Source organism: Eretmochelys imbricata, chromosome 1 (genome assembly GCF_965152235.1).
Source record: "Eretmochelys imbricata isolate rEreImb1 chromosome 1, rEreImb1.hap1, whole genome shotgun sequence".
NCBI classification, from domain to species: domain Eukaryota; kingdom Metazoa; phylum Chordata; order Testudines; family Cheloniidae; genus Eretmochelys; species Eretmochelys imbricata.
The window spans coordinates 47,038,572-47,063,222 of NC_135572.1; the positions used below are offsets into that span (position 1 = coordinate 47,038,572).

General features: G+C 38.6%; 1 protein-coding gene across 1 annotated transcript in view; it reads left to right on the forward strand.

The window, feature by feature from the left end:
• Positions 1–24,651, forward strand: part of PAN3 (poly(A) specific ribonuclease subunit PAN3) — a 119,512-nt gene that overhangs the window by 27,465 nt on the left and 67,396 nt on the right. Inside the window, exons 3-4 of the mRNA XM_077809871.1 lie at positions 8,106–8,172; positions 10,944–11,014. Coding sequence (XP_077665997.1) covers positions 8,106–8,172; positions 10,944–11,014 — 138 coding nt within the window. The remainder of the gene's footprint in view (positions 1–8,105; positions 8,173–10,943; positions 11,015–24,651) is intronic.

Here is a 24,651-nt window from a genome sequence, read left to right on the forward strand (position 1 = left end):
TGTAGACAAGACCCTGGATGTTGCATGTGATGATGGCTCTTGCTCTGACAACAGTTTTCCATTTAGATTTGAACAGAGGCAACATACTCATATCACTTAAGCAAAAAGAATAGCCATTAGTTTTGGGGTTGACTTTGAACTAGTTCTTTGTGACACATCCGGGACCATAGCAACGGAATATTGTGTATTGAAGCAGCCAGCAATGGATTAGGGATATGTATGGAACTGAGCCACCTCCATGTGGCATTGGGGAAGGGATTTTGTTTTTTGTTTGACTTTGGTTTCGACAGAGTTGTCTGCGTGCGTGAGCTTCTTTGTGGTGAGGATCATGAGATGTATAGGAGTCTGAAGCTGTTGTATGTGTATACAGTGCTGCAAATTCAAACCTCTCCCAGGCTAACTGCCTAAATCTAATTTGACAAGAATTGTTCAGTTTTTCAATATTTTCTCTAATGCTCCCCTGTTTGTAGAGTCTCAGCATGTGTGTGTTTGGGTAAGTTTTCTATAAGTGAGTTTTCTGATAAAAGGAACCGAAGAGAGTGACCAAGTAGCCCAACTCTTAATCCAGAAACAGTTTAGTCTTTAACAAAGACCATGTGCATGTCCATGCACAATACCAAGTCCAAGCAATAGTGCATGTCCAGAGTGTTTAAACCAAGGCTACTAAGTCATGGACTTAAATCACTTGTAAAAAGACCGTGCTCATTGATAGATGTGAGCAACAAAGCATAGCTTTTTCAGGCAGTGAAATTCTGATTTGTCATTTTTATGCTTTAATAAATACACCTTTATAGTAATAAATTACCTTTATAGTTTCACAGAGTTTAAGGCCACAAGAGACTATTAGATCATCCAGTCTGGCCTCTTTCTTGTATACTACAAGGCATTACATTTTACTTGGTCATTCCTGTATTAGAGCTCAATAACTGCTATGTTTGACTAAATACAGCATTAATAGATTTATTAATGTTTGGATTTTATTATTAGAAAAAACTGTGCAAAACCACTACAGAAAGCATGTTAATATATTCTTAAAAATAGTAAAACTATTAGCTTTGATTCATAAAGCAAGATAGGTTTAGTGTCTAGCTTTTCTGAGGTAGGTTAGTGGAAAGTGCAAATCACTTTGTATTAACTGGATACCTATTCAACTCCAGTTGTCTTCTCAGACTTCTGGAAACATCTGTTGTGGCCACACTCAGATGCTGATTGTAGTCACTTCTCTACTAACATGACATCATTTCATAGACCTAGTTAATTCCATTTTAATAACTTGTTTATCCTTACAATAAGTGAAATATAAGCTTGTATTTATTATAACAACTCCCATTCTGATGGATCTCAGCGCTATTTCCAAACTAAAAAATAAACGCTGAGATTGTTCAGCCAGCACTGAAATATGGGAGGAGGCATCTACATCAGCATCTATGTACAAAGTCTTTTTTTTTTTTTTAAAGTGGAAAAATAACATCTCAATCAAACTTATAGGTGGAAATTTAGATCTGAAGAATACAATTTATGCAAGTTGAAAGTTGGGCACCATAACAGAGTTAATACTTAAACACTTCCAAAAGCTCTGCTACAGAAGACAAGATGTTGCTACTTCACGGGTATTGATGCTTCAGTCTCTTTCCACAGTCATTTTTAGGGCTGGAGATAAGCCATTCTAAAGTACATTTTTGCTCAGATACACTGTTCCCTGATTGAAATACACCAGACCCTCACTAGAACGCACGTCTATATAGCGCGAAGTCACATATAACACGGTCGCGGCCATGGATCCCAAATTTAATTACTTTAAGTGCAATTCATTTTAACGCGGTCCCGCGCATGGATCCCAATCCGGTGTTCTAGCAAGGGTCCGGTATAATAGAAGTTACTACCCTGCCACTTAGATGCACTTTTATGAAGTAGTAAATTTGATTTGTAAAAAGTAGCCACTCCTTCAGTAGTAGAGGGTAACGTTTAAATTTGATAAATTAATTTTGCTCCATTGTCATCCTTGTTTTACCGCCTATCTTGTTCACCTTGGGTTTTTGTCTGCAAATCTGCTTTTTGCCTTTGTATGCCACTTCCTCAACTCCACCATGGCTGAATACTCATCTATGCTCTCCCCTTTCTCCTGGGTCTGAGAACAGAGTGACATTCTAGCCAGTCCCAGAAAATGGATCACTGGGCAACTACCCAGTATCTTAGCAGCCTAATCCAGACTGTAGTTAAGTAATAACTCTGTAAAAGTGTTTTGGGATATAGTTTGTGTGAAAGAGAATATAAAACAGTCACTGACTTGTGAGTCGAGGAAGTAGGAAAGCTAATCTTCCTGTTACATTGGTGAACAAAAAACAGACAGTGGATGAATATGACCTGTTGAAGCAAATTTGTTAGGCCTGGTGAATTACAAAGGCCTGGTCAGTTCTTCCAAACGTCACAAACTGAATATATTGAAACTTGGAGTCAAATATTTTGCCTGCTTAATACTATGTAATAAAATAGGCACTGGTGCATGCACTAACAGCCCCCCTAGCTGCTCCCCTCCCTTCAGTTTCCCCTTATAACTAGAGGGGTGTTAACAGACCACTTTACCTTGAATGGTCCCTTGAAATATGTGTTAACTACTTACGGTAAATAATCTGTTCCACCTTGTATTTAGCTGCGATACTCTGGCCATGTCTACACTACAAATTACTTGGGTATAATTTGCGTTGTTCAGGGCTGTGAATAATACACACCCCATGAGCGACATAAGTTATAATGACCTGAGCGCCAGTGTGGACAGAGCTCTGTCAGTGGGAGAGCTTCTGCCGACATAGCTACCTCCTCTCGCAGAGGCAGGAGTTATTAAGCCAGTGGGAGATCTCTCTCCCGTCATCTTAGAGTGTATTCGTGAGAAGTGCTACAATGGCACAGTTGCATTGGTGCCGCTGTAGCATAGACATAGCCTCTGAGTCCCTTTCCCAGACCTGAAGAAGAGCTCTGTGTAAGCTCAAAAGCTTGTCTCTCTCTCAAACAGAAGCTGGATCAATAAAAGGTATTACCTCACCCACCTTGTCTCTCTGTTATCCTGGGACCAACTTGGGTACAGCAACATTGCACATGTGAATCCTACTCTGACACTTTCAAAGACATGAATTGTATAAAGCATCAGCATCTTGAACTGACTTTTTTTGTGGGAGGAGGATCAATTTATTTCCATGACAAACTTAGTAAGCAATGGTTCTTGAGCGAGGCAGTCAAAATTTTAAAATGTAAATTAAAAAAAAAATTCTAAAAGCTTTTTTTTTAATTAAACTTTTATCCATCCCAGCAAGTGCTGTGGGATGTAGATTTGACTGAGGCCTGGTCTGCATTAGTGGGGGAGGAAATCAATCTAAGTTATGCAAGTTCAGCTACGTGAATAACACAGCTGAAGTCGACATACATATATCAACTTACCTTGGTGTCTTCACCGTAGTGAGTTGACTGCTGCCGCTCCTTCGTCGACTCTGCCTGCGCCTCTCGCGGTGGTGGAGTACAGGAGTCGACGGGAGAGCGCTTGGGGATCGATTTATTGCGTCCAGACTAGATGCGATAAATCGACCCCTGCGGGATCGATCACCGCCTGCCAATCTGGCGTGTAGTGTAGACATACCCTTTATGTGACTTTATTATGATCTTGATGTTTGAGGCTTTTTAAGGGAGTAATTCTAGGACATGCAACTAGATACACATAACTAAATGGCTATCTTCTGGCACAGATTGACCAAATTAATTGGCGTAAAATGTAAAAGCAAAATGCACTTTCTAAGGACCTTAGTCTGTTTCAGATACAAGCTTGAAGGACCTCTTTTACACTGAGCTTATGAGGATTTTTGCTGGGTTAAGTAGGAAGGTATGGGGAAAGATAACTGGTTAAGCTGGAACTTGGACATTACTTAAAAAGTGGTGGTGGAACCTCTTGCCTTGTTTCTACCAGCAGGATTTGTAGCCAGACTCTGAGAAATAGAGACTGATGGGATAGTCATTGCCAAGATCACGTTTCTTTCCTCGTTTGGAGATCAGTACCAATTGCTCTCCCCCAACCCCCCCAAGTTTCTGTGCTCTCTCTAGTGTTCCATGATGCAACAAAAATAATAGTTTCAGCAAAGATTTTATTTCTGTTTTCTTTAGCATGATGGGATGCTTGACATGTGTCATCTGACCTGTTCTGGCTTTTTTCCTGATTCCTTTGCCTGCATGCTCACACAGAGGGTACAGATGATATCTTGCATTCCATTAATGAGTTTCAGCAAAGCCAGGGTGCACCTCATGTGGCTTATACAGGTGGACGCTTAATCAGTCAGCCCTGAGGCATACCACTGGCCCAATTCTATTAGGAGAGAGGAATCTAAAGGAGATGCCAGAGTGGCAATTGATCCAGAAATTCAACCATCAGTGGGGCTCATCTTTTATGCACTTTCTTAAGAAAGTCAGTATGGTTTTGTTATTTACCAAAAGACCGGTGTGGCTGTTGTGTTCCGTTCCTACCCAATGCCAAGAACTAAGATGCTGAAACTAACCAGTTGAACCAGTTCCGATGAAGTGAGCTGTAGCTCACGAAAGCTTATGCTCAAATAAATTGGTTAGTCTCTAAGGTGCCACAAGTACTCCTTTTCTTTTTGCGAATACAGACTAACACGGCTGTTACTCTGAAACCAGTTGAACTAGGTTGCAGAAAAGGATTCCCCAAGCCAAGGGGTGGTACCAGGTATCACATTGCATAGACTATCAAACAAAAATCTGTCTCTTTCTACAGCATTTGGCTTTTGCATTCTATATCATTAGATATTATAAATACCACTGCTGCTCTTCAGAGGCAGGTAACTAAAGTACTTTATGGTGGAAGGAATTGTACTTTAGACACCAGAATTATATACACTAGCTTAGGCAGAATTACAAGGATAATCTAATACAGGAACAGGAGATATTTCTCAACTTGTTAAAAGCAGTTTTGAGTGAAGCTGAAAAGTGTTAAGTAAGAATGTCTGAAGTGTTACATTACTGGTCAGATGTACTCTATCTGTGTTCTTGTAATGTTGTTGCTCTTGAGGTGGAGGTAGAAGGACAGGTGTCATGTTATGTTCTCTGTATTTGGGAAACAGGTTAACTTAGTCCCAAACCTGCAAAGTGTGCCTGATATTGTGGTGATAAATACATTTTATAAATTCATTGCGGGCGTTAGTCTGTGGAAAGGAGTTGGCTTTCACTGATTAATAACCCTTTATTGTGAGTTGGACTTCAGCTCTTCAGCAATATGACACACCCACAGAATCAAAACCATTACCAGCAGCTTGTTTGTTTAAAGGTCTTGAAAGAGGTGGTGACACTGGTAGACCAGGTGCCAGCTCGTGCTTTAATTGAATTCTGGCAAATACATAGCTGAAGTCAGCCTGGTTCACCTGTGTATTAATATTAATAATAGGTATTAGAATTCTAAGAATGTGTTAAGAGGTTAGACTGTGTTTGAATGCTTATGAGTTGCTGCACGCATTACTCTCACTTATAACATCTGTATCCCATATTGTGAGGTAATATTTAAGTAGGTGTCTCGTAAGCCTCTTCCATTGTGTAAATCACCAGACAGGAGAGAGATTTTAACTAGTGCAGAATGCTGGTCTCCAACAGAAGGTGTTATGTCCTGTCTGACAAAGAAGGCCCATTGACACCAGATGGACAAGAGTAGAACATTAAAGAGGACAAAAGACTACTGTTTACTCTTCTCTCTCCTACCTCCACCCCCCAATAAAGATGAGTCTTGCAAGTGAATTCCTCCCATCAGCTGAGTTTGCAGCTCAAAGGAGAAGGGGGGAAGGGAATAAAAGCCCCTAACTAGGAGGAACTGTATCTCATTTGCTGCTTGGACTCTGGGGGCAAGGTTTCTAGGCATAAGCAAGGGATCCCCAACTGCTTAGCCTGGGTTAGCCCTAAAGGACAGATAGAGCTTGCTTATTATAGAAGCTTCTATTACCTTTTGAAACTTAAGACTGTAACTTATTTGTGTGTGTGTGTGTGTATGTATATATATATGTATATGCTTTAACCTTGTAAGTGATTCTCTTGCTTTCTCTTCCTATTTAATAAATCTTTAGGTAGTTGGTTGTAGGATTGATTACTAGCCTTGTCTTTGGTGTGAGATCTAAAGTGCAGTTGACCCTGGTGTGAGTGACTGGTCTGTTGGGATGGGGAATAACCTGAATATTGCGGTGTTTCATGATGTAAGGGACTGTCTATGACAAAGGCAGGCTTATCTGTGTGGCAAGACAGAGAGGGGACTGGATGTGACGTCATGTTAAGGCGGTTATAGTGCCTGAGGTGTTTACACTTGATATTTGGTTGGTGAAATCTAAGTATTGAAGTCACAACCAATTTGGGGTTGTGCCTCTTCCCTGAGGTGATACACTCATACTCTTGAACCACTGCAGGGCAGCTTGACAGAGGTTATGTGGGTATGTGTGTGGAGATTCATAGGGATGGAGTAGGGGAAGGGGTAGTAACATAATAGGTCCCATGACAACAGAATGTTTGATGCTGGAGCATCCCAACAGAATGCAGTACGTGGAATTGAGTGAGATTAGCATGGCAACTAACTGAGTTCACTGAGAGGGTCACATCTAAAGTTGCTATCTGGTAATATGCCTCAATGGTTTTACTAAGTACTCTATAATTTAGTGTTTATTTTGTTATTTCTTTGTATGGCATCATATGCATAAGTTAGTTTTAAAAGCTTGTCTTACAATAGAACTTCCGAGTTATGAGCACCAGAGTTACGAACTGACCAGTCAGCCACACACCACATTTGGAACCGGATGTACACGGTCAGGCAGCAGCAGAGTACTGTCTTTCTTTCTCCTCTTCTCCTCCCTTTCCTCCCCCCCCGCCAAAAAAAATAAAGCAAATACAGTACAGTACCGTGTTAAATATAAACTACTAAAAAAATAAAGGGAAAGCACCATTTTTCTTCTTCATACTAAAGTTTCAAAGTTGTATTAAATCAATGTTCAGCTGTAAACTTTTGAAAGAACAACTCTAACATTTTGTTCAGTTACGAGCATTTCAGTTCAGTTACGAACATTACCAACAACCTCCATTCCTGAGGTGTTCGTAACTCTGAGGTCCTACTGTACTTATTTTACAAAACCTGTTTCCATTCTTCTTTACTATAACTGAAGCATTTGTATGTTTTTGCTGAAGTGAGTGTTAAAGTTCTGCAGGGACTTCTAATTTCAGTTGCTTTATGGAAAGTGGTGAGAATCTTTTCGCATTGCAGATGTATATTTGTAATAACAGTACAGGGAGGAGGCAGCTCTCAAACTGCCATTTGTCATCTTCCCTTCGTTTTAGGCCCCACCCTGAAAATATTGACCTATGTGGCCAAAGAGCTGAGTTGGGGTGAAGTTCTTGCTTAGCAAGATTCCTGCCTTTACTGCATAGGAGCGGGGCTCAGCCTGATAATGATTGAAAAAGTTGAAGAGAACCACTGCTGCCCTTTAAACATGTTGCACAGCCACAGGAAAATCATATAGTTTTCCTGAAAGCCCCACTATGCTTGGTAATTCTTTGGGTTCCATCATTCAAAAGATGCCACCAAATGCTATACTAATTTGACAGTTCTCCACAGGGGAAGAGTCTCATATGATGATAGTGGCAAATAATGGGGAGAGGAGGAGGAGGAGTCCTGGGAGTGCAGCATTAAGGAATCTTCAAGTAATAAAAGCCACGGCTTTCTCTAACATTTTGAGAAACTATAGGAAAAAGGAGGAGAACCTTAGATACAGTAGGGCCTCCTAATCTATAAGTAGTTGGTGTAGATAATGCTGTTTTTCATACACACTTGTTTTGTGTGTTGTGGTTTTCATTAGAATTGTTTTCTCTCATTTGCTCAACATTTTTTGTTAACTACCAATCAGAATCTGTGTAGAGCAATTTATTAAATTGGAAATAAACACCTATCCTCTTCTTATCCTGAGACAATGGCCATCAGGATGTTAATCTTCTAATTAGTATTAATAAAGTCTTAAGATTAGCTCGTATGTCTTCAGCCTTAATAGCTTCATTTTATGCGTGCAATTTTTGTTTTTCACTTTTTGCAGAGGATGACAAATAGCAGCAGTTCTCCTAGTCTCCTCAATGACAGTGCCAAGCAGTATGCAGGCCATGGTAAGAACTTTTAAAGAAATATGTTTAAAGGTATGTTCAAAAGCTATCTTTATGGGAAAAAAATAGTTTCAAGGGAGTTAGTCCTCCCTTTAATCTGATTTAGAGGTGATAGAATATTTTTTTATTACTGTGTATTCCAAACCAAATTACTAGTGAACTTTCTAACTCTCAGCTTGCCTTTCATTTAAAGGGAAAAACTTAGAAATTTTTCTTACTGCTCAGTCATATCAAGCAAAATACTTATTTGAATGTCTACTATAAAGCCCTGTTAGTTAACTTTAGAAACTGTTTATATAGCATCAATACAATAATCCCTTTTAAATGCCTCTTACTAAAAAGTGTTTGAAATAGTTGTTTGAAATGAAATTACATATGTAATTTTTTTACCTTTAAATTTTAGATGCACATATTCACACATTTTTGTCTGTTTTATTTACAAATTGAACTAAGTTTATCGTTTCATGTTTTTCATATTTTTTTTCCCACAGCCAAGGTATAATAGGCTATTTGGTATGAAACTCCTGGTAACAGAGGACAGGAACTTGGCACTAACAGAATCTAATGAATTTTGGATCTTGAGTTCTGTGGCATATGCCAAATAACTTGGAGCTTGGAATTTAAAATTTCTACACAGCATGTTTTAAGTAATACCTTGCCCCTTTCACACTTTCTTCTTTCATATTACTTGGGAACATTCCATCCATCCATACAAAAAATGACTATATTTTATAGGCCTATCTTTGTGTTATGAAGCTGCTAATGCATTTTCTACTTAAAAATCATTATTAGTTATGTCAACGTCTGGAAGATCCCAAGGTGTTTGAAATGCTGTCAGTTAAGGAAAATATTTTTACTTTTAACTTGAGCAAATTTAGTGTTTAACTCCAGTGAGAGAATACTGAACCTCACAATATTCTTTTTAGTTACTTCTTAGAATATAACAACACTTTAGATTTCTTCAGATGATCTGCTTAGTCCTGTATCAATATTTAACTTCTTTAAGAAGTGGCTCCCACTTCCGATTGGCAAAAACATACATTTAAAGTATGGCCCTCCTCTAAAAGGGGCTACAAAAGTGGTGTTGTGGAGCTCCGTGTTTGTGTTAGATGCCACAGCAAATTCACTTGTCCGTTTACAAGTAAAATAACAAAAAAAACCCTATCTTAATGATTAGTCATAAGAACAGCCACACTGGGTCAGACCAACAGTCCATCTTACCCAGTATCCTGTCTTTTGACAGTGGCCAATGCCAGGTGCCCCAGAGGGAATGAACAGAACAGGGAATCATCAAGTGATCCATCCCCTGTTGCTCATTCCCAGCTTCTGACAAACAGAGGCTAGGGATACCATCCCTGCTCATCCTGGCTAATAGCCATTGAAGGACCTATCCTTCATGAATTTATCTAGTTTTTTTGAACCATGTTATAGTCTTGGCCTTCACAACATCCTCTGGCAAGGAGTTCCACAGGTTTACTGTGCGTTGTGTGAAAAAATACTTCCTTTTGTTTGTTTTAAACCTGCTGCCTATTAATTTCACTTGGTGACCCCTAGCTCTTGTGTTATGAGAAGGAGAAGTAACAGTACCTTATTTACTTTCTCCACACCAGTCATGATTTTACAGACCTCAATCATATCCCCCCTTAGTAGTCTCTTTTCCAAGCTGAAAAGTCCCAGTCTTGTTAATCTCTCCTCATATGGAAGATGTTCCATACCCCTAATTATTTTTGTTGCCCTTTTTCTGAACCTTTTTCAATTCCAGTATATCTCTTTTGAGATGGGACAACCATATCTGCATGCAGTATTCAAGATGTCAGCGTACCATGGATTTATATGGGCGTACTATGGACTTATCGTGCAAATGCAACCTTAGATTTGAAAGTCAGGTGGCTGTTTCCTCCTTGTGCTTCATTTCTAGTAATAATTATTTTACAGAGCAGGTTTTGTCCTGAATTATACTTCTACACTCCGATTGAAAATAGTTAATTGTTCAAGACGATGGAGTTTTGCTGGTGTAAATGAGATTTAAGTTTTGGCTGTAAAATATCCACCATTGAGGGCAATACACGAAGAGGGGAAAAAACAGACTGACTTTTGGTTTTCTAGACTGGCTGTGTAAACTGAACAGACGCTTTAAGAAATTGAGAGAGAACTTTTTGAGGCACACTTTAGAATAGAACTGCACTTTGAAGGCATACTGACCATGGTCAAAGAGATTCGGGTTTACAGAAAACATTTTTAAACATTAGTGTGTTAGCAGATGGCATCCACTGGGCAATTAGGAGACATCCATATTTTTAATCTGTGAATTAATCTGGAGTTTCCTGTTTAAATAGTGACTGTGGTGATTGAGATCCAGATTATGATACTTATGATCTGGAGGCAAAGTGTAGGGACAGGGAGAAATAATAATTTATTTGTAAAATCTTCATCTTGACTGCCTCTAGGTCCTGATTAAATTTCTAAATAAAAAGTTGGCAAAACAGACAACAACCATAATGTTTGCAGAATTAAGTGGTATGGAGTACAGCACATAATTATTTAAACTGGCAATGGGTAACTTTTTAAATTCTTCTTTTAATTGTGTACCCATGCACAGTCTAATGAACTGCTATGCTTTTAGCAGTTCTGACTTTAAAATTAGCTTTAATTCTGAATGGATAAACCTTTTTTCGCCTTTTTCCAGTGACATTTAAAATTATTTGAACTTTTTTTCAAAATAGTTTGTGCTGATAATATATAGTAGTAACGATGTTTCTAACATTCTTTTACAGACCCACTGACTTCACCAGCTTCATCCTTGTTTAATGACTTTGCTGCCCTCAGTTTATCTCAAAGGAGAAAGGTAGGCAACACCTAAACTCTAGAAGGTGGCATATCTGTAACTGACAAAAGAAGAATGGAGGGTAGGACAGAGGGAACCCAAGAAATTAGATTGTTTTAAATGGGTATGACTCTTTTGGTGTCACATTTGTTCTTTTCTATTTCATTACATAAAGAAGTTAGATGATATCTTTAAGATGTGCTATTGCAGACCAGCCTGTTGCTGCTAATATGAAATATTCCAGGCACATATTTCAGACTGCATTTATAAGAATACTTTGAACATGAGTGTCAAGGACCTGCCCCTTGAACTCTAAAATAAACTGTTTTTATGATGCTGAGAACAGAGGCTTGCAGGTGTTCATCTTGGGCCTTCACAGCCTCAGGTTCTGTGATAAGATCTTCAAATGGAGGATGGGTCCTGAACCTCAGTGATTCTTGCAGAATTCATTAGTTTGAAAAAATGTAAACATCTAGAAGATCAGAAAGTTTTTTTCTGTAAACCAGGGTTACACCAGAGTTCCATCTGTTCTGTGTAATCTGCAGCTGTTTGTTAGAAAGGCAACCCAACTTGTCCCAAATAGTAGTCAAAATGTACTTTCACTGACCAATTTCACATCTTTTTCCTAATATCAAGCCACCTACATGAGCATTAATTTCCCCCAAGTGAGTGGTACACTGTCTTGCAAGCACGCTACTTCAGCATGCTTGTGCTTTCTCCTGTAGCTCTAACCATGTACTGAAAGTTGTGGGTTCTTTGCATAGTTCCTGCAGGTAAGGACTGAAATGAAAGCTACCATAATTGGCCCACCAAATAAGTGTTCCTTGAAATAAAATGTTGTTACAGATTGTCTATTTCCTAATATTGGATATAGTTTGGCATTATGAATTGTCCCTGTTCCTTAATGCCAGCTGTCACGCTCTGACAGCTTGCTTTAAATGCTGCATATAATCTTACACTTTTCACTACTTGCTGAAAGTGGTGAGAATGAAAATATACACACATCAATAAAAATTAAATATGTAGAAGGATCATATCATCATGTATAGGTATACTATAAGGCCAACTAGCTACGGTGCTATATGTTGTTTAATTGACCTACCTATAATTAATCTCATTTGTCCAGGCTGGTAATGTAATGTTTCAAATACAAAGCAAAACCTGAAATTGGTATAAATTCCTAGCTTGTTCCTGTTTTTCCATGAATAATCAAAGCTCTAAACCCATAGTCACAAAAATGGTATCTTTGACAGAAAGAGTGGCTTATGCAAACTGACTCATAATTCACTTTTACAACTAATTTAGCACTTCTGTTAATTGGAATACAAACTGGAAACCTCTGAAATGTTGCTAATTGAGTATACATTGTAGCTGCTACTTCTTAATGTCGATTCATGAAGAAGAAGGTTATCCACTGACTTCAGTCTGCAGAGAATTCAAATGCAGATGGCTATGGATTTGTTTTCTAAATACTGTTAATATTCTGAAATGCATATTTTTGTATTATTGGGGTTTGTGTAGCTTGCAGTTCATGTCAACAGGTCACCTGTAAGGTGAATTGCAGAGCTTTTGACAGTTTGAAATATATTGATTTGGGATATTAAATGGTTTGTATAGACCTGAGTTCATATGCACTTACAATTTGAACATAGCTATTTGAAAAAATCTCTTTACTTGCCAAGAACCCAAGTTGAGGGTTTTGTTTTTGTCCTGAAAGCGCTTGAAAACAGTTGTCTAAAACCAGCATTTCCTGCATTATCACTGACTTGGAAGACAAATATAACACCCTGAATAGGGTCTTGGTAAGTGAGTAAAGGAGAAATTGCTTTTCAGGTATTTTGTTTAAAAGTTAGCAATTTGGAATCTTAAAATACTCAACTATTTAAAAAAGCTTTGCATCTTACCTCTCCGAAGGAGGGATGTTTGAGTAGTATTGAATTCATAAAGTTTTCTGTAAAAGATTTATTAAATAGCTGACTTCGACAAGGAAATTCAGAGTTTATTCCGTCTGAAAAAAATCTTATTGTGCCTAGATATTGCTGATCATATGATCCTATCAGAGTCCTCAGAACAGTGGGTGATCCTATACTACTTATGAGCTGCAATACTTGGTTACAACAAAGTAAGTTAAGGATGGACTTGGTAACCTTAACTATGAATTTCCTTGCTTTTTGTGTAGGCAGACAGTGTTTGGAAATATAGGTTTGTGTGCTTGGGGCTATTTGAGGTGCTTATAATATTTAGGGCGTTAAAAACATTACATGTTTTTAAACATCTTGTAATCAGTCAGCTACAGATTGGCTTTAAAAAAATTAACCCAACTTCTTAATTTTACATGAACATTCTAAAAATTACCTTCAAATGGCCTTTGATAAATGCATTCTTGGAACTGTAAAATCTTTCCTTTCACCCATCAAATAATTATTAGAATGCTGCACTACAATTTTAAGTTACAGTAAATCTAAGAATACAAATTTAAGAAATTTTACAGGATACTGAAAAGGAAAAATTCATATGAGCTGAACACTTCTGTGGGTGCAGTCTATGTGGTGGTTCTGACAACCCTAAACCTCTCTAAATGTCATAACCCTAAATGCAATTAGGTAGCTACTTGAAAATTTCTTATGGCAATTTTTCTCTTACAAACTACGTACACAAATAATAAATTTGTGGTGCATGATAACAAGAGCCGGGATATTCAATATTAGATTAACACTCTGTCCTTAACTTAATGCTGTTGTACCTTTTTTGTCATCTTCCAAAATGCATAATACCAGTTGCTAAGGATGGAGTGTCATCCTGAACTTGGATTCCTTGGAGTTTAACATTTTGTCTCAACATTAATATATTGAAATACTTTCTTTTTAGAAAGATTATATTTTAAATTAGCATAAATTATTATTTCTCTCAGCCTGGAAAAGCTCTTTGGATTAATTCTGGTTCCTTTGGTAATTGGTTTTGATAGCTCATAAAATATGTATGGTATAATTGATTGTAATCACCGATGCTAAGGGGATGGCACTTTTATCGGTTTAAAGAAAAACGCATAGTGACATTTTTATGTAAACTGGTTCTGAGACTGTTACCACCAATCCAGACTTATGGTTACCACTTACCTTCACCAGTCAGCCTGGAAGGTCCACAAATACCATTCTTTGCTTTTTTATTTATTTGTTCATACCTTCAAACCCACTGGAACTGAACTGTCCTCAATGGTTCCCAATAATTTTCTTGGTTTTATTTCCACTTTTGAATGGCTCTTTATCTGAGTCAGAACTAGAGAAGATCTCTATGGGTACATCTACATTGTGCTAAAAGATCTGTGGCATGGCTGCCGCTGGCTCGGGTCAGCTGACTTGGGCTTGAGGGGCTATAAAATTGCAAGGTAGGTGTTCAGACTTGGGCTGGAGCCCAGGCTATGAGACCCTAGAAGGGGGTTGGGTCTCGGAGCCCGGGCCCCAGCCCAAGCTCAGATGTCTACATTGTGATTTATAGCCCCAGAGCTTGAACCCCGCAAGCTCGAGTCAGTTGACCTGAGCTCTGAGACTCAGTACTGTGGGTTATTTTTATTGCTGTGTAGATATACCCTGCGGAAGTGATAATTGTTCATGTGATGACAGCTGTTGGTACAGTGGTTGGAATGAGGGAACCATCCTGCGATTCCGTTTGGCCATGCTATTGGGATGTTTCTGTGCTGCTTGTACTAGTCTCTCTACATATACCACAAGCTGTATAACAAGAGTTCTAGTCCTTCAGAATCTCTCTTCACTGGCCCTGGATGACTAGAAGTTAGGAACAAAAGATTTTCTCCAAATTGGACTGAACAGTGGAAGATATTGGAGAGGTTATCTGGATTGAGATTCATCAGAAACAAACTACTTATTCAAATTTGGTGCATCTTCGTGCTTAGCTAGTCTATTAGAGTATTCTTTACATGAAGAGGTGAACTTTGCCTAAACCATTCCAAATTTCCTCTGGAATATTTGTGTCTCCCAGAACAAGACCTAATTTCCACTTTAGTCCTGCTCATGCCATGTTTCTACAGTTGCTGACAGCAGTAGTGTATTTTGGCACCTTCTGTTCTTACTGTGTTCTGTACAGCTTTCCACTAGTATGTGTACCCTGCCTTGAAACCATTAGTGACTCAGTCTCGCAGGGTGCTGAACACTCTGGCTCCAACCCAGCAAAACACTTAGTCACATGCTTAACTTGAAGCAGTGACTTCAGTCGTATTTAAATGGGACTAAGGACTTATCATGTGGTTAAAGATAATACATACCAACATCCTCTGCTGAATTGGGGCCAGCACCTTGAGGCATTGAGTTGTTCCGTAGCAAGCACTCACCTGGGAATTCTCTTTATCTTTTTTCAGCTAAAAAAAATAAACTCCTCTCATTTTGTTCTTTGTCATGTAAACTCATTTCTTAAACTGTAAAACTTAGTTGACTGATATGAAATTAAATAGAATTCCATACAAAGTCTATTAAGCACTCAAAAGTGAAGTTTCAACAAGCAACCTTTGCTCTGCTATCTTGTGCATATGTATTACAGTAGTCTTTGAGATCACATACTATACGTAAAGTAGCATTTCTTCTATAATTCAATTTTTTTCATATTTACCTTAGTTAACTGTCATCATGGATCTGTTCCTTCTCTGTGTTGTTCCAGTTTTATGCATGTGTTCTTTTTTGAATCCACTTATACTTTTGGCCAACACCACATCCCACGGCAATGAGTTCCAAGCTTAGTGGTGAGTTGTTTCCTCTTGTTTGTATTAAGCCTACTACCTATTACTTTTATCGGGTGACCCTAGGTTTTTATGTTGTGTGAAAGGGTAAATAACGCTTTTCTATTCACTTTTTTCCTCACCATTCAGGATTTTATGGACCTCTGTTACTTCACCCCCACAGTTTCTTTTCTGAGCTGAGCAGCTCTAAACTTTAGTCTTTCCTTGTATGGAAGCTGTTCCATTCCCTTAGTCATCTTTGTTGCTCTTCCCTGAACCTTTTCCAGTTCCACTATATCCTTTTTGAGACAGGGCAACCACAGCTAGACACAGAATTGATTCTGTGGGTGCACCACGCATTCATAAGTGGCATTATGACATTTTCTGTATTATTTCTTTACCTTCCGTAATAATTCCTGTCATATTGTTAGCCTTTTTGACTGCTGTTGCGCGTTGAATGGAAGTTTTCAGAGAATTATCCACAGTGATTCCAAGATCGTTTTTGGTTGGTAATAGCTAATTTAGAACCCCTCGGATATCTTAACTCAGGTTAAGATAATATTAAGAATGTATTATGTTCCCAACAAACTATCAAGAATTAATGAAAATTGGTTTCCTCTTTTGCTGGGAAAAATGCAATGAAAAGGACACACTATTATGTATGTAGTGTAATGCACTGAAACATCTTCCTTTTGGCCACTACTAAAACAAGCCATAATTCTTCAATTTACAGCATATAGACATGGGGGACTATGTGCTTGTCACCGTTATAGGACTAGCTGCACCTCTGTTCCCATTCTTGTCTGAGTCTCCCCATCTTCCCCCCAGGTATAAGGGCTCTTGTCCTTCCCTGTCTTGGAATGGAATTTTGCAGTGCTTCCACTCTTAGATTGGGATACCCATGTATTCAACCAAGTATTACCATGCAAAGTTCACAGACCTGTGACCAGTGAGATTGACCAACTTCTTTAAATCCAAATATTTTATTCAGCGGTAGGAACAAAACTTTAGAGATAAAGATTTCAAAACCGCCTACATGCATATTTAATCTCCTCTAATCTTGTGCTTCTCTGCAAGCTAAGTAAGATGTTTCTCTCTTGAGTTACAGGTAGGTAGGCCACTCATCTGGTTTTAAATTGAACAGAGACAAAACCGGACATGGTTTTGTTCAGTATCTGACAGGGGAATGCTGTTTTGAAGAGCACACTATGCAACTCTTCTGGCCCGATCTCGCACACATGGTGCATGCGAGATCACACTGGTGGTTGCAGGGCAGCGTCCTCCCGTGCACCCCGCATGCCGACAGGGGCGGGCTCACTCCATTCCCACAACTACTGGAATGTCCAGTATTCTGAGAATGTGAGTGGCCACCCTAATTACAGTAAAAGAACAGAACCAACTTGCATTCTTGTAAAGGCAAGGTGGATGAGATAATACCTTCTATTCGACCAACTTCTGTTGGTGAAAGAAACAGGCTTTTGAGCTACGCAGAGCACTTCTTCAGCATTCTTGTAGAAAGTCAACTCTCCTTCCCTCTGTGTCTCTGGCCCCAATTACCACATTGCTCAGTGTTCTTTGGTACGGGGATGTGGTGTGATGTCTTCCCCAAGTCAGTCAGCAAGTCTGAACCAGAAGGAGAGAAAAGTCACTCTAGGAGAATATTCCCATCCATGTTCCATTGTTCAGACAGTGAAATCCATTCAGCCTTAATGGTTTGCAGTCACTGGTCTTATGACTGTATGTAACCACGTGGGAGTGTGTTGAAACTGTCTGCTCCCCTTTGACATTCTAACACACCATCTCAGAAATCCAGTACATAAACCACATTTAGGGGTAGATCAGTACTCATTACCAAGCAACCCCACATTTGTGTCATCACTCATTGTAATTTTCAGGATTGTGGCTACAGAGAAGACTTCAGATCATTACTGGACTAAACTTTTCTTTCAAACATGAAGTTTACATTGTGCAATTATACCATACTTTTGCAATAATAAAATGTTGTTATTAAACAGTTACGCAATCACTTGCTTGTTTCTATAAAGAAGGTTATTGCACAAATGTGGAAACAAGATTATCCTCCAACAAAGAGTTAGAATAAAGTTTTTCTTTACTGTGGAGAAACTGACTTATTTACTACAAGGCGTGTATCAAGACTGCTGTGCTATTTGGTCTCCTTTTTACAGTTTTATGGAACTCTGTTATCCAGTTTTCAGTTGTTCAGTAGAGTTCCACAGAATTGATATTTACTAATTAACAGACCTGACTTGATATTTTCTTTCTTTTTGTGTAAGTGTGGTGTGTTCTTAAATACTTTTTTTTATTCAGGTTTAATTTGATTTATGGGTAGGTGGGCACCCTACATTATTTCATGAAGCTAAACTATTTCAAAATTACATTTACTTATAGAAAGTTTCAGAAACTGATGACGTGTATAAGTTCATCAAGATAAAATGCTTATTCCTCTAACTATATGAAAGAACAAACTTCTAGCTCTCATCTTAACTAGTAATTTAAAAAATATCTTATTGCTTGTTTTGTTATTTATACCTAAATAAAGTCAGTATATCTTATGACTGGAGTAACTTTAATAACTTAGTCTTTCTGTGAGACATACCTTAGGAAAAGGATAATTTAATAGGTTTGTCCGCACTCATCAGCTACATATCTTTGCTACCAGGCACACAGTCTTCTATAGCTACAATTCAAGGGCTGAGGTAATTAAATCTCAAAGCAACTTTGCTGTACATCTAGATGGCTATTGTGTATTTGCAAGATTTCTCTTATACCTACGTTAGGTCTAATACATATGTAGTGTGCTGTGTAAGAATGACTTGCTATGAACTCTTCATATGTCTGTAATGGAACATGAAGAGGGAAAGATCTTGTAGCTTTCCATACATGATATAAGATACTACACTTGTATTTAAAATGACAGGAAGAATGTCATCATTGAGGAAGAGCTACTGTATAGAGATGCATGAACACGGGGCGTAGTAAAGGTTGCATATGAATCCTTAACCTTATTATTCCCTGCATTTTGAGTGCTTCATTATGCATTTTTAACTTTTTCAAAATTTTTATATATAATATTCCAGGGTTTTTAAAACGAAAACCCAAATTTCACTTTCCTAGACGTCTAAAGTCTACTTTCTTATTAAAAAAACCATATAATTGTATGTGTAAATTCCGTTATCTGGAATTGTTTGGTTACACACCGCCATAATGCTGTGTTCTGTGCACTATAAGACATCATAAAAGAGGCCCTTAAACTTAAGAAATTTACAGCTTAGTAATGCACTTTTTGCCTCCCTCAGCTATGGAGTTCCCAAGGTACGTTTCTAAGCATGGTTCTTTGGTTCAAATCTTAAGCCTTGTCTACACTTAGAAGTTTTGCTCATGCAGCTCTGCCAGCAAGACCAGCAAAAAAGTACTTTTTTGCCAGTATCACTGCATCTACAGTAAGGCTTTTGCCAGCATAGCTATGTAAAAAAATACAAATAAAAAATCAAACCTCTAACTGATATAACTGTGCTGTTAAACTTTTGAGCATAGACTGACCTAAGAGTGCATCAGCTTTCTCTTACTCCTTGGGAGTTTGTAAGGTCTGCAGGGACTCTTACACTGTGCAGCCACCAGCCAACACTTGCCTGCGCTGTGTTCCTGTGTTGTGAATTGAAACAAAATGCAGAATGTCCTCTTTCAGCAGCATGCACTGTTCACATTTGTAACTCAGATCAAAACCCGTTTTCATGCAGTACTCCAAAGCACATCCCTCGAATGACTGTTATTTCTGTACCAAACTGAAAGTATCAGTAATTTTTTATAATACAAGAACTGTTTTTCACTTGCCTTCAAATAACTCAACCATTTTTTGATCACTTTCCCAAGTCATTTTCAGCCAGTGAAAGTTTCATCTTAAAAGGTGAAAATTTAAGAATGTTATGAGCAAATGAAAATAGGAGTTAGCATTGAAACTTGTATGCAGTCTTAATCCTAGTGACAACATAGTAAATGTCAGCATGCTCCACCTCTGTAACAGATGAGCTCTGAACTGTGTGCTGAAGGTTAAGCGATTCTTCTTCTGGTTTCCCATTGAGGGCAGTTAATTCTAGAGCCTAAGGCCCATTGCTGAAAACCACTGTTTCCAGCCCTCAGAAGTTCAAATATAGGGACAATAGGCAAGAGTGCTTGATTGATTTGAATGGTGTTCGTGGAACATGAAGGGAGAGAGAGAGCTCTTAGAACTAGGATCCAAACCACATTGGCTTTTATGGATCCATATCAGCAACTTGAATTTCACCTGAAAGAGATTGGGAAACAGTGCTGTACCCAGGATGTTCCGGGCCCAGTTAAGACTCAAATATGGGCATCCTTGCCTCCCACCGTCACCTCTCCCCCCAACCCTAAAATCACCGTTACATACTCTTACAAAGTCTTCTCTAAAGCAATCTTATTAACTCATCCTAGTCTGTCCACCTTGCTTCTGAGTTCTCTCTAGAAATAATTGCCAGATTGCATACCCTTTCCTGCCCCATAGGTGTTCTTAGTGATTTAATTTTAGCTTGCTGAAATTCCTTTGATTAGTTGCCACAGGTAAAAGAAGACAGCAAGATATATGCAATGCTATTTCTGTTATGGATATTCTTATCTAAAGATCTTTTTAGAATGTAACTAAGTAGTTCAGTGGGTGCTTTTGTTTCTAAGTCATCCTTGAAGATTTGCTTGCAAAAACTGGCAGAGAGCTCAGTTTCATTGTCAAAACTCTCAGGGTTTAAAACCACAAGGGTAGCTGCTTGCTAAGTTTTGAGTGTGGCTCTTCAAGTTGTCACTGCTGAGACTTTTCAGTTGCTCCTCTTTTAAAAGAAAGCAAACTTTTTCCCACTTCGTACTTATGCAGCCTGTAAAACAGCAACTGTAAAACATCCAGTTGTGTTAATACTGTCTAAAATGGAGTTGAAAACCTTGCATTCAAAACTTTCAAGATCTAATGACCTTTCTTTTCATCCTTTGCAAGTTCATCTGGCATTACTTTCCCCTTTGAGATAGTTTCTCTTTGACCTGTGTGGATAATCCTAATGTTTCAGACTGTGAATCAACAGCTTCCTTACATGCAACAAACCCAGGAGACTATAATTCTGTTAAAGCATCTTGCAGGCCACCAAGTAAACCATTACCCGTTTTAATGTCAAGATCTGAATTCTGCAATTTTTTGCTCACAGCATTAATTTTTGACCAGATGTTTTTGCTGAGATGCAGAATACTAAGAAAACAAAAACCTCTGTGTAATGTTTATTTGCAATCTATCAACGTCTAAGTACTGGCATAAGATTGTTTGAAGCTTTGATCTTGTCTAACACATTGCCTCTACCCATGCTGATCATCTTGTGTACTTTGACATTTTAATGTTATGCTAATATGCTTTTTCTACATATCCCAACCACTGGTAGAAATGGAAAACAGAGTATACAATCTTTGAACAATTCCAAAAAAAAATAAAACAACTTGGAACAATCATTGCAGCTGCTTCTCCAATAAGATTCAGTGAATGGGTAGCATGTAGGACGAAAGACTCGTTTTGATTTGCCCACTGAATTCAGTTTTGAACAGCATTGTGTGCTACAGCCATTAGCTCTGTTCTCGTTGCTTTGTCCCCTTCAATCAGCTGGATCTAAATAGGTTTTTTTAGCTCTTCTAAATAACTTCCATAATATCCTCCCTAGTTTTGGTGTGGATGTCAATTAAATCTATAACATTCGCAATAACCTTTTGCTCTGTCTTTCAAAACCTCTGCATACATAAACACCTGAGACATTTGTTCCATCAGGAGAGGTCTGAAATGCAATAAAACATAATAGAGACGTAATCAGGTTTATTAACCTTGTAAAAAATAGCCTGCCATACTTTTCTTATGATCCTACTAAAATTCATTTTGAATTCAGTTTCCGTATGACACCTTTGTGGCACAAGCTTTAATAGCTTTCACACGGTCTTGCAACACACTATCCATACCTTGCAAGCAATTCCAGTAAATGTAAAAAATTACCATTACAAGAAATTGTCTAATTTCTCGCTTGAACCTCTCAAAGCTTAACATCTCTCACCTAAATACAGCAGAATATCCAAGAGATGAGAGTATTGTGCCACATGCCCTTCTGCATCTTGTAGCAGGTTTACATACCTTTTTCAATTGTGCAGTCCTTTTCCAGCTGTTCTGCAAGTTCCATCCAGCAAGTGATTTGCCTCTGTATATTCCTTCAGATGTTCATGTTGGCATTCTCACTTGCTATAAGGAAAAGTTTGGGTGCACAGTTTTATGGTTCATAAAGGAAGATGAGGAATTTAGCTGAAAAAGCAAACAAGTAAAATGGAACAAGGAGGCAAGCATCTAACTGTACATTAATGAAGATCACTGGCAATTAACATTAGGAGTATTAGCAAAGACTCACCATTTTAATAGTTGCCTTGTTTTAAATTAACAGGATTGTTTTCTGCAAAAAAATAGTGAACAGAATCTGTCACTTGTGGCTAAGTAGCCAGATCTACCTTGTCAGAGTCCAAATTCTTCCCCACGCTTTCAATAATCGAACCAGTTTCAGCATCCACATCCATAACTATTGCACTAACAAACAGGCAACTTTCTGTCCCAGACTCAAACTCTAGGGCTCAACTATTCAATGCCAAGCTCTGTGCCAGAATCAGATGTTCCAGCACTCAATGAGCCTGAGAAATCCAAATCAACATCCTCACTAGCTAAGGAAGGTCCAAAAGTGCAAGTAGCAGAAACATCCGATGATTGTTCACCAGGAACATGGCCAAACTTTTCACTTTTCAAGAAACTATGTAGACCACTTGCACTTTTCTGATCTTTTTCAAAGGCCTGCTGCAGCTTGCACTTTTGAGCACCATTTTTGTGCTTGTAGGTATTCATGGTGGAAATCACTGTTGACCATAAGAATTCACCCACCAAGCTCTTCGTGAATGAATTGCTAGCACTGGAATGACTGAGTGTGTGAAAGGTCTAGCTAATATTTCTGTGAAGCTCTGAGAAATCGGGTCAAAGGTCATATGTCTGTGAAACTCAGGACTAAAACAGATGAAACTAAGCCAGAGCTCAGGAATGCAGATATAAGGTCAGTTGAGAGCAAGTGATGGAAGCAGTTGTAGAAAAGGCTAGGGCACCATGACAGAAGAGAAGAGTGAGAAGTTTAAAAAAAAAAAAGTGGGGGGGCTGAGGCACCTTTATGGTACCAGGTCTGATCCTCTGGAACTGATCCTTTGCACGCCTCTGCTAGGGAAGACATCCCCTTAATAGTTGGCATGCAGGACAAAGGATGGTTCATTCTATAGCAACTCTACTACTAAGTAGTGTTCAATTATAGCTCCATGTGGAACATATTAGTTACTGGTAATGTTCATTTGAAGTGTGTACTTGTAGTCCAGATAACAAATCATGGTTTACTGAATGAAAATAACATAGTGTTTATGGCTGTCCTGAAGAGAGGAGGAAGGAGGTGTTTTATGGATTGTGGGATAATGAGTTGTTCAGAGCGCTTTTGTGTACTCTAGCAGGTTATGGGTTGTCACATCGTGTTTAATGGTCAGTTTTTAGGAGGCAACACAGGAAAAGCTAGTTCTGTCCCAGTAGACTAACAGCATGGCTCAGTATCTTCAAATTCTTCTTTGGTAGCTCTCCACCACTAATCTCTGCCTAATCTCTGTTGAGGCATAATCTGTTCCCATTCTAGTGTATGTATAAAAATAACCCTTCAAAAATATCTATGTAAAACAAAAATACATATTTGAACTACTTTCCTTGAAATACAATGCTGTCCCAAAATCTGTATTCTCTACCCACTGATAACTGTTGTGTACTGCATCTTCTCTACCCACCAGAGTCAAATGTTTCTATGACTGATTTAGACTGTAAGATCCTTGGAACAGGAAGTGTATTACATCTCTAAAATGCTGTGTGCTCATCAATGGTATAATAAATGCATTTCAGAAAATGAGTAAATTCTTTCCACACACAAATAAATGTTACGCTTGGATTTTCCAAAATTACCTATGGAATACGTTTCACAATGGTAGCCGTGATAGTCTGTATCAGCAAAAAAAAATGTGGAGTACTTGTGGCACATTAGAGACAAACAAATTTATTTGGGCATAAGTCAGCGGCACTGCTATGGGTACCCGCATGACCTCACAGTATGCCAACATTTTTATGGCTGACTTAGAACAACGCTTCCTCAGCTCTCGTTCCCTAATGCCCCTACTTTACTTGTGCTACATTGATGACATCTTCATCATCTGCACCCATGGAAAAGAAGCCCTTGAGAAATTCCACCATGATTTCAACAATTTCCATCCCACCATCAACCTCAGCCTGGACCAGTCCACACAAAAGATCCACTTCCTAGACATTACAGTGCTAATAAGCGATGGTCACATAAACACCACCCTATACCGGAAACCTACTGACCGCTATACTTACCTACATGCCTCCAGCTTTCATCCAGACCACATCACACCATCCATTGTGTACAGCCAAGCTCTAAGATACAACCACATTTGCTCCAACCCCTCAGACAGAGACAAACACCTACAAGATCTCTATCAAGTGTTCTTACAACTAAAGAACAATACCCACCTGCTGAAGTGAAGAAACAGATTGACAGAGCCAGAAGAATACCCAGAAATCACCTACTCCAGACAGGCCCAATAAAGAAAGTAACAGAATGCTACTAACCATCACCTTCAGCCCCAAACTAAAACCTCTCTAGTGCAACATCAAGGATCTACAACCTATCCTGAAGGATGATCCCTCACTCACATATCTTGGGAGACAGGCCAGTCCTCGCTTACAGACAGCCACCCTCTCCTCCCCAACCTGAAGCAAAAACTCACCAACAGCCACACACCACACAACAAA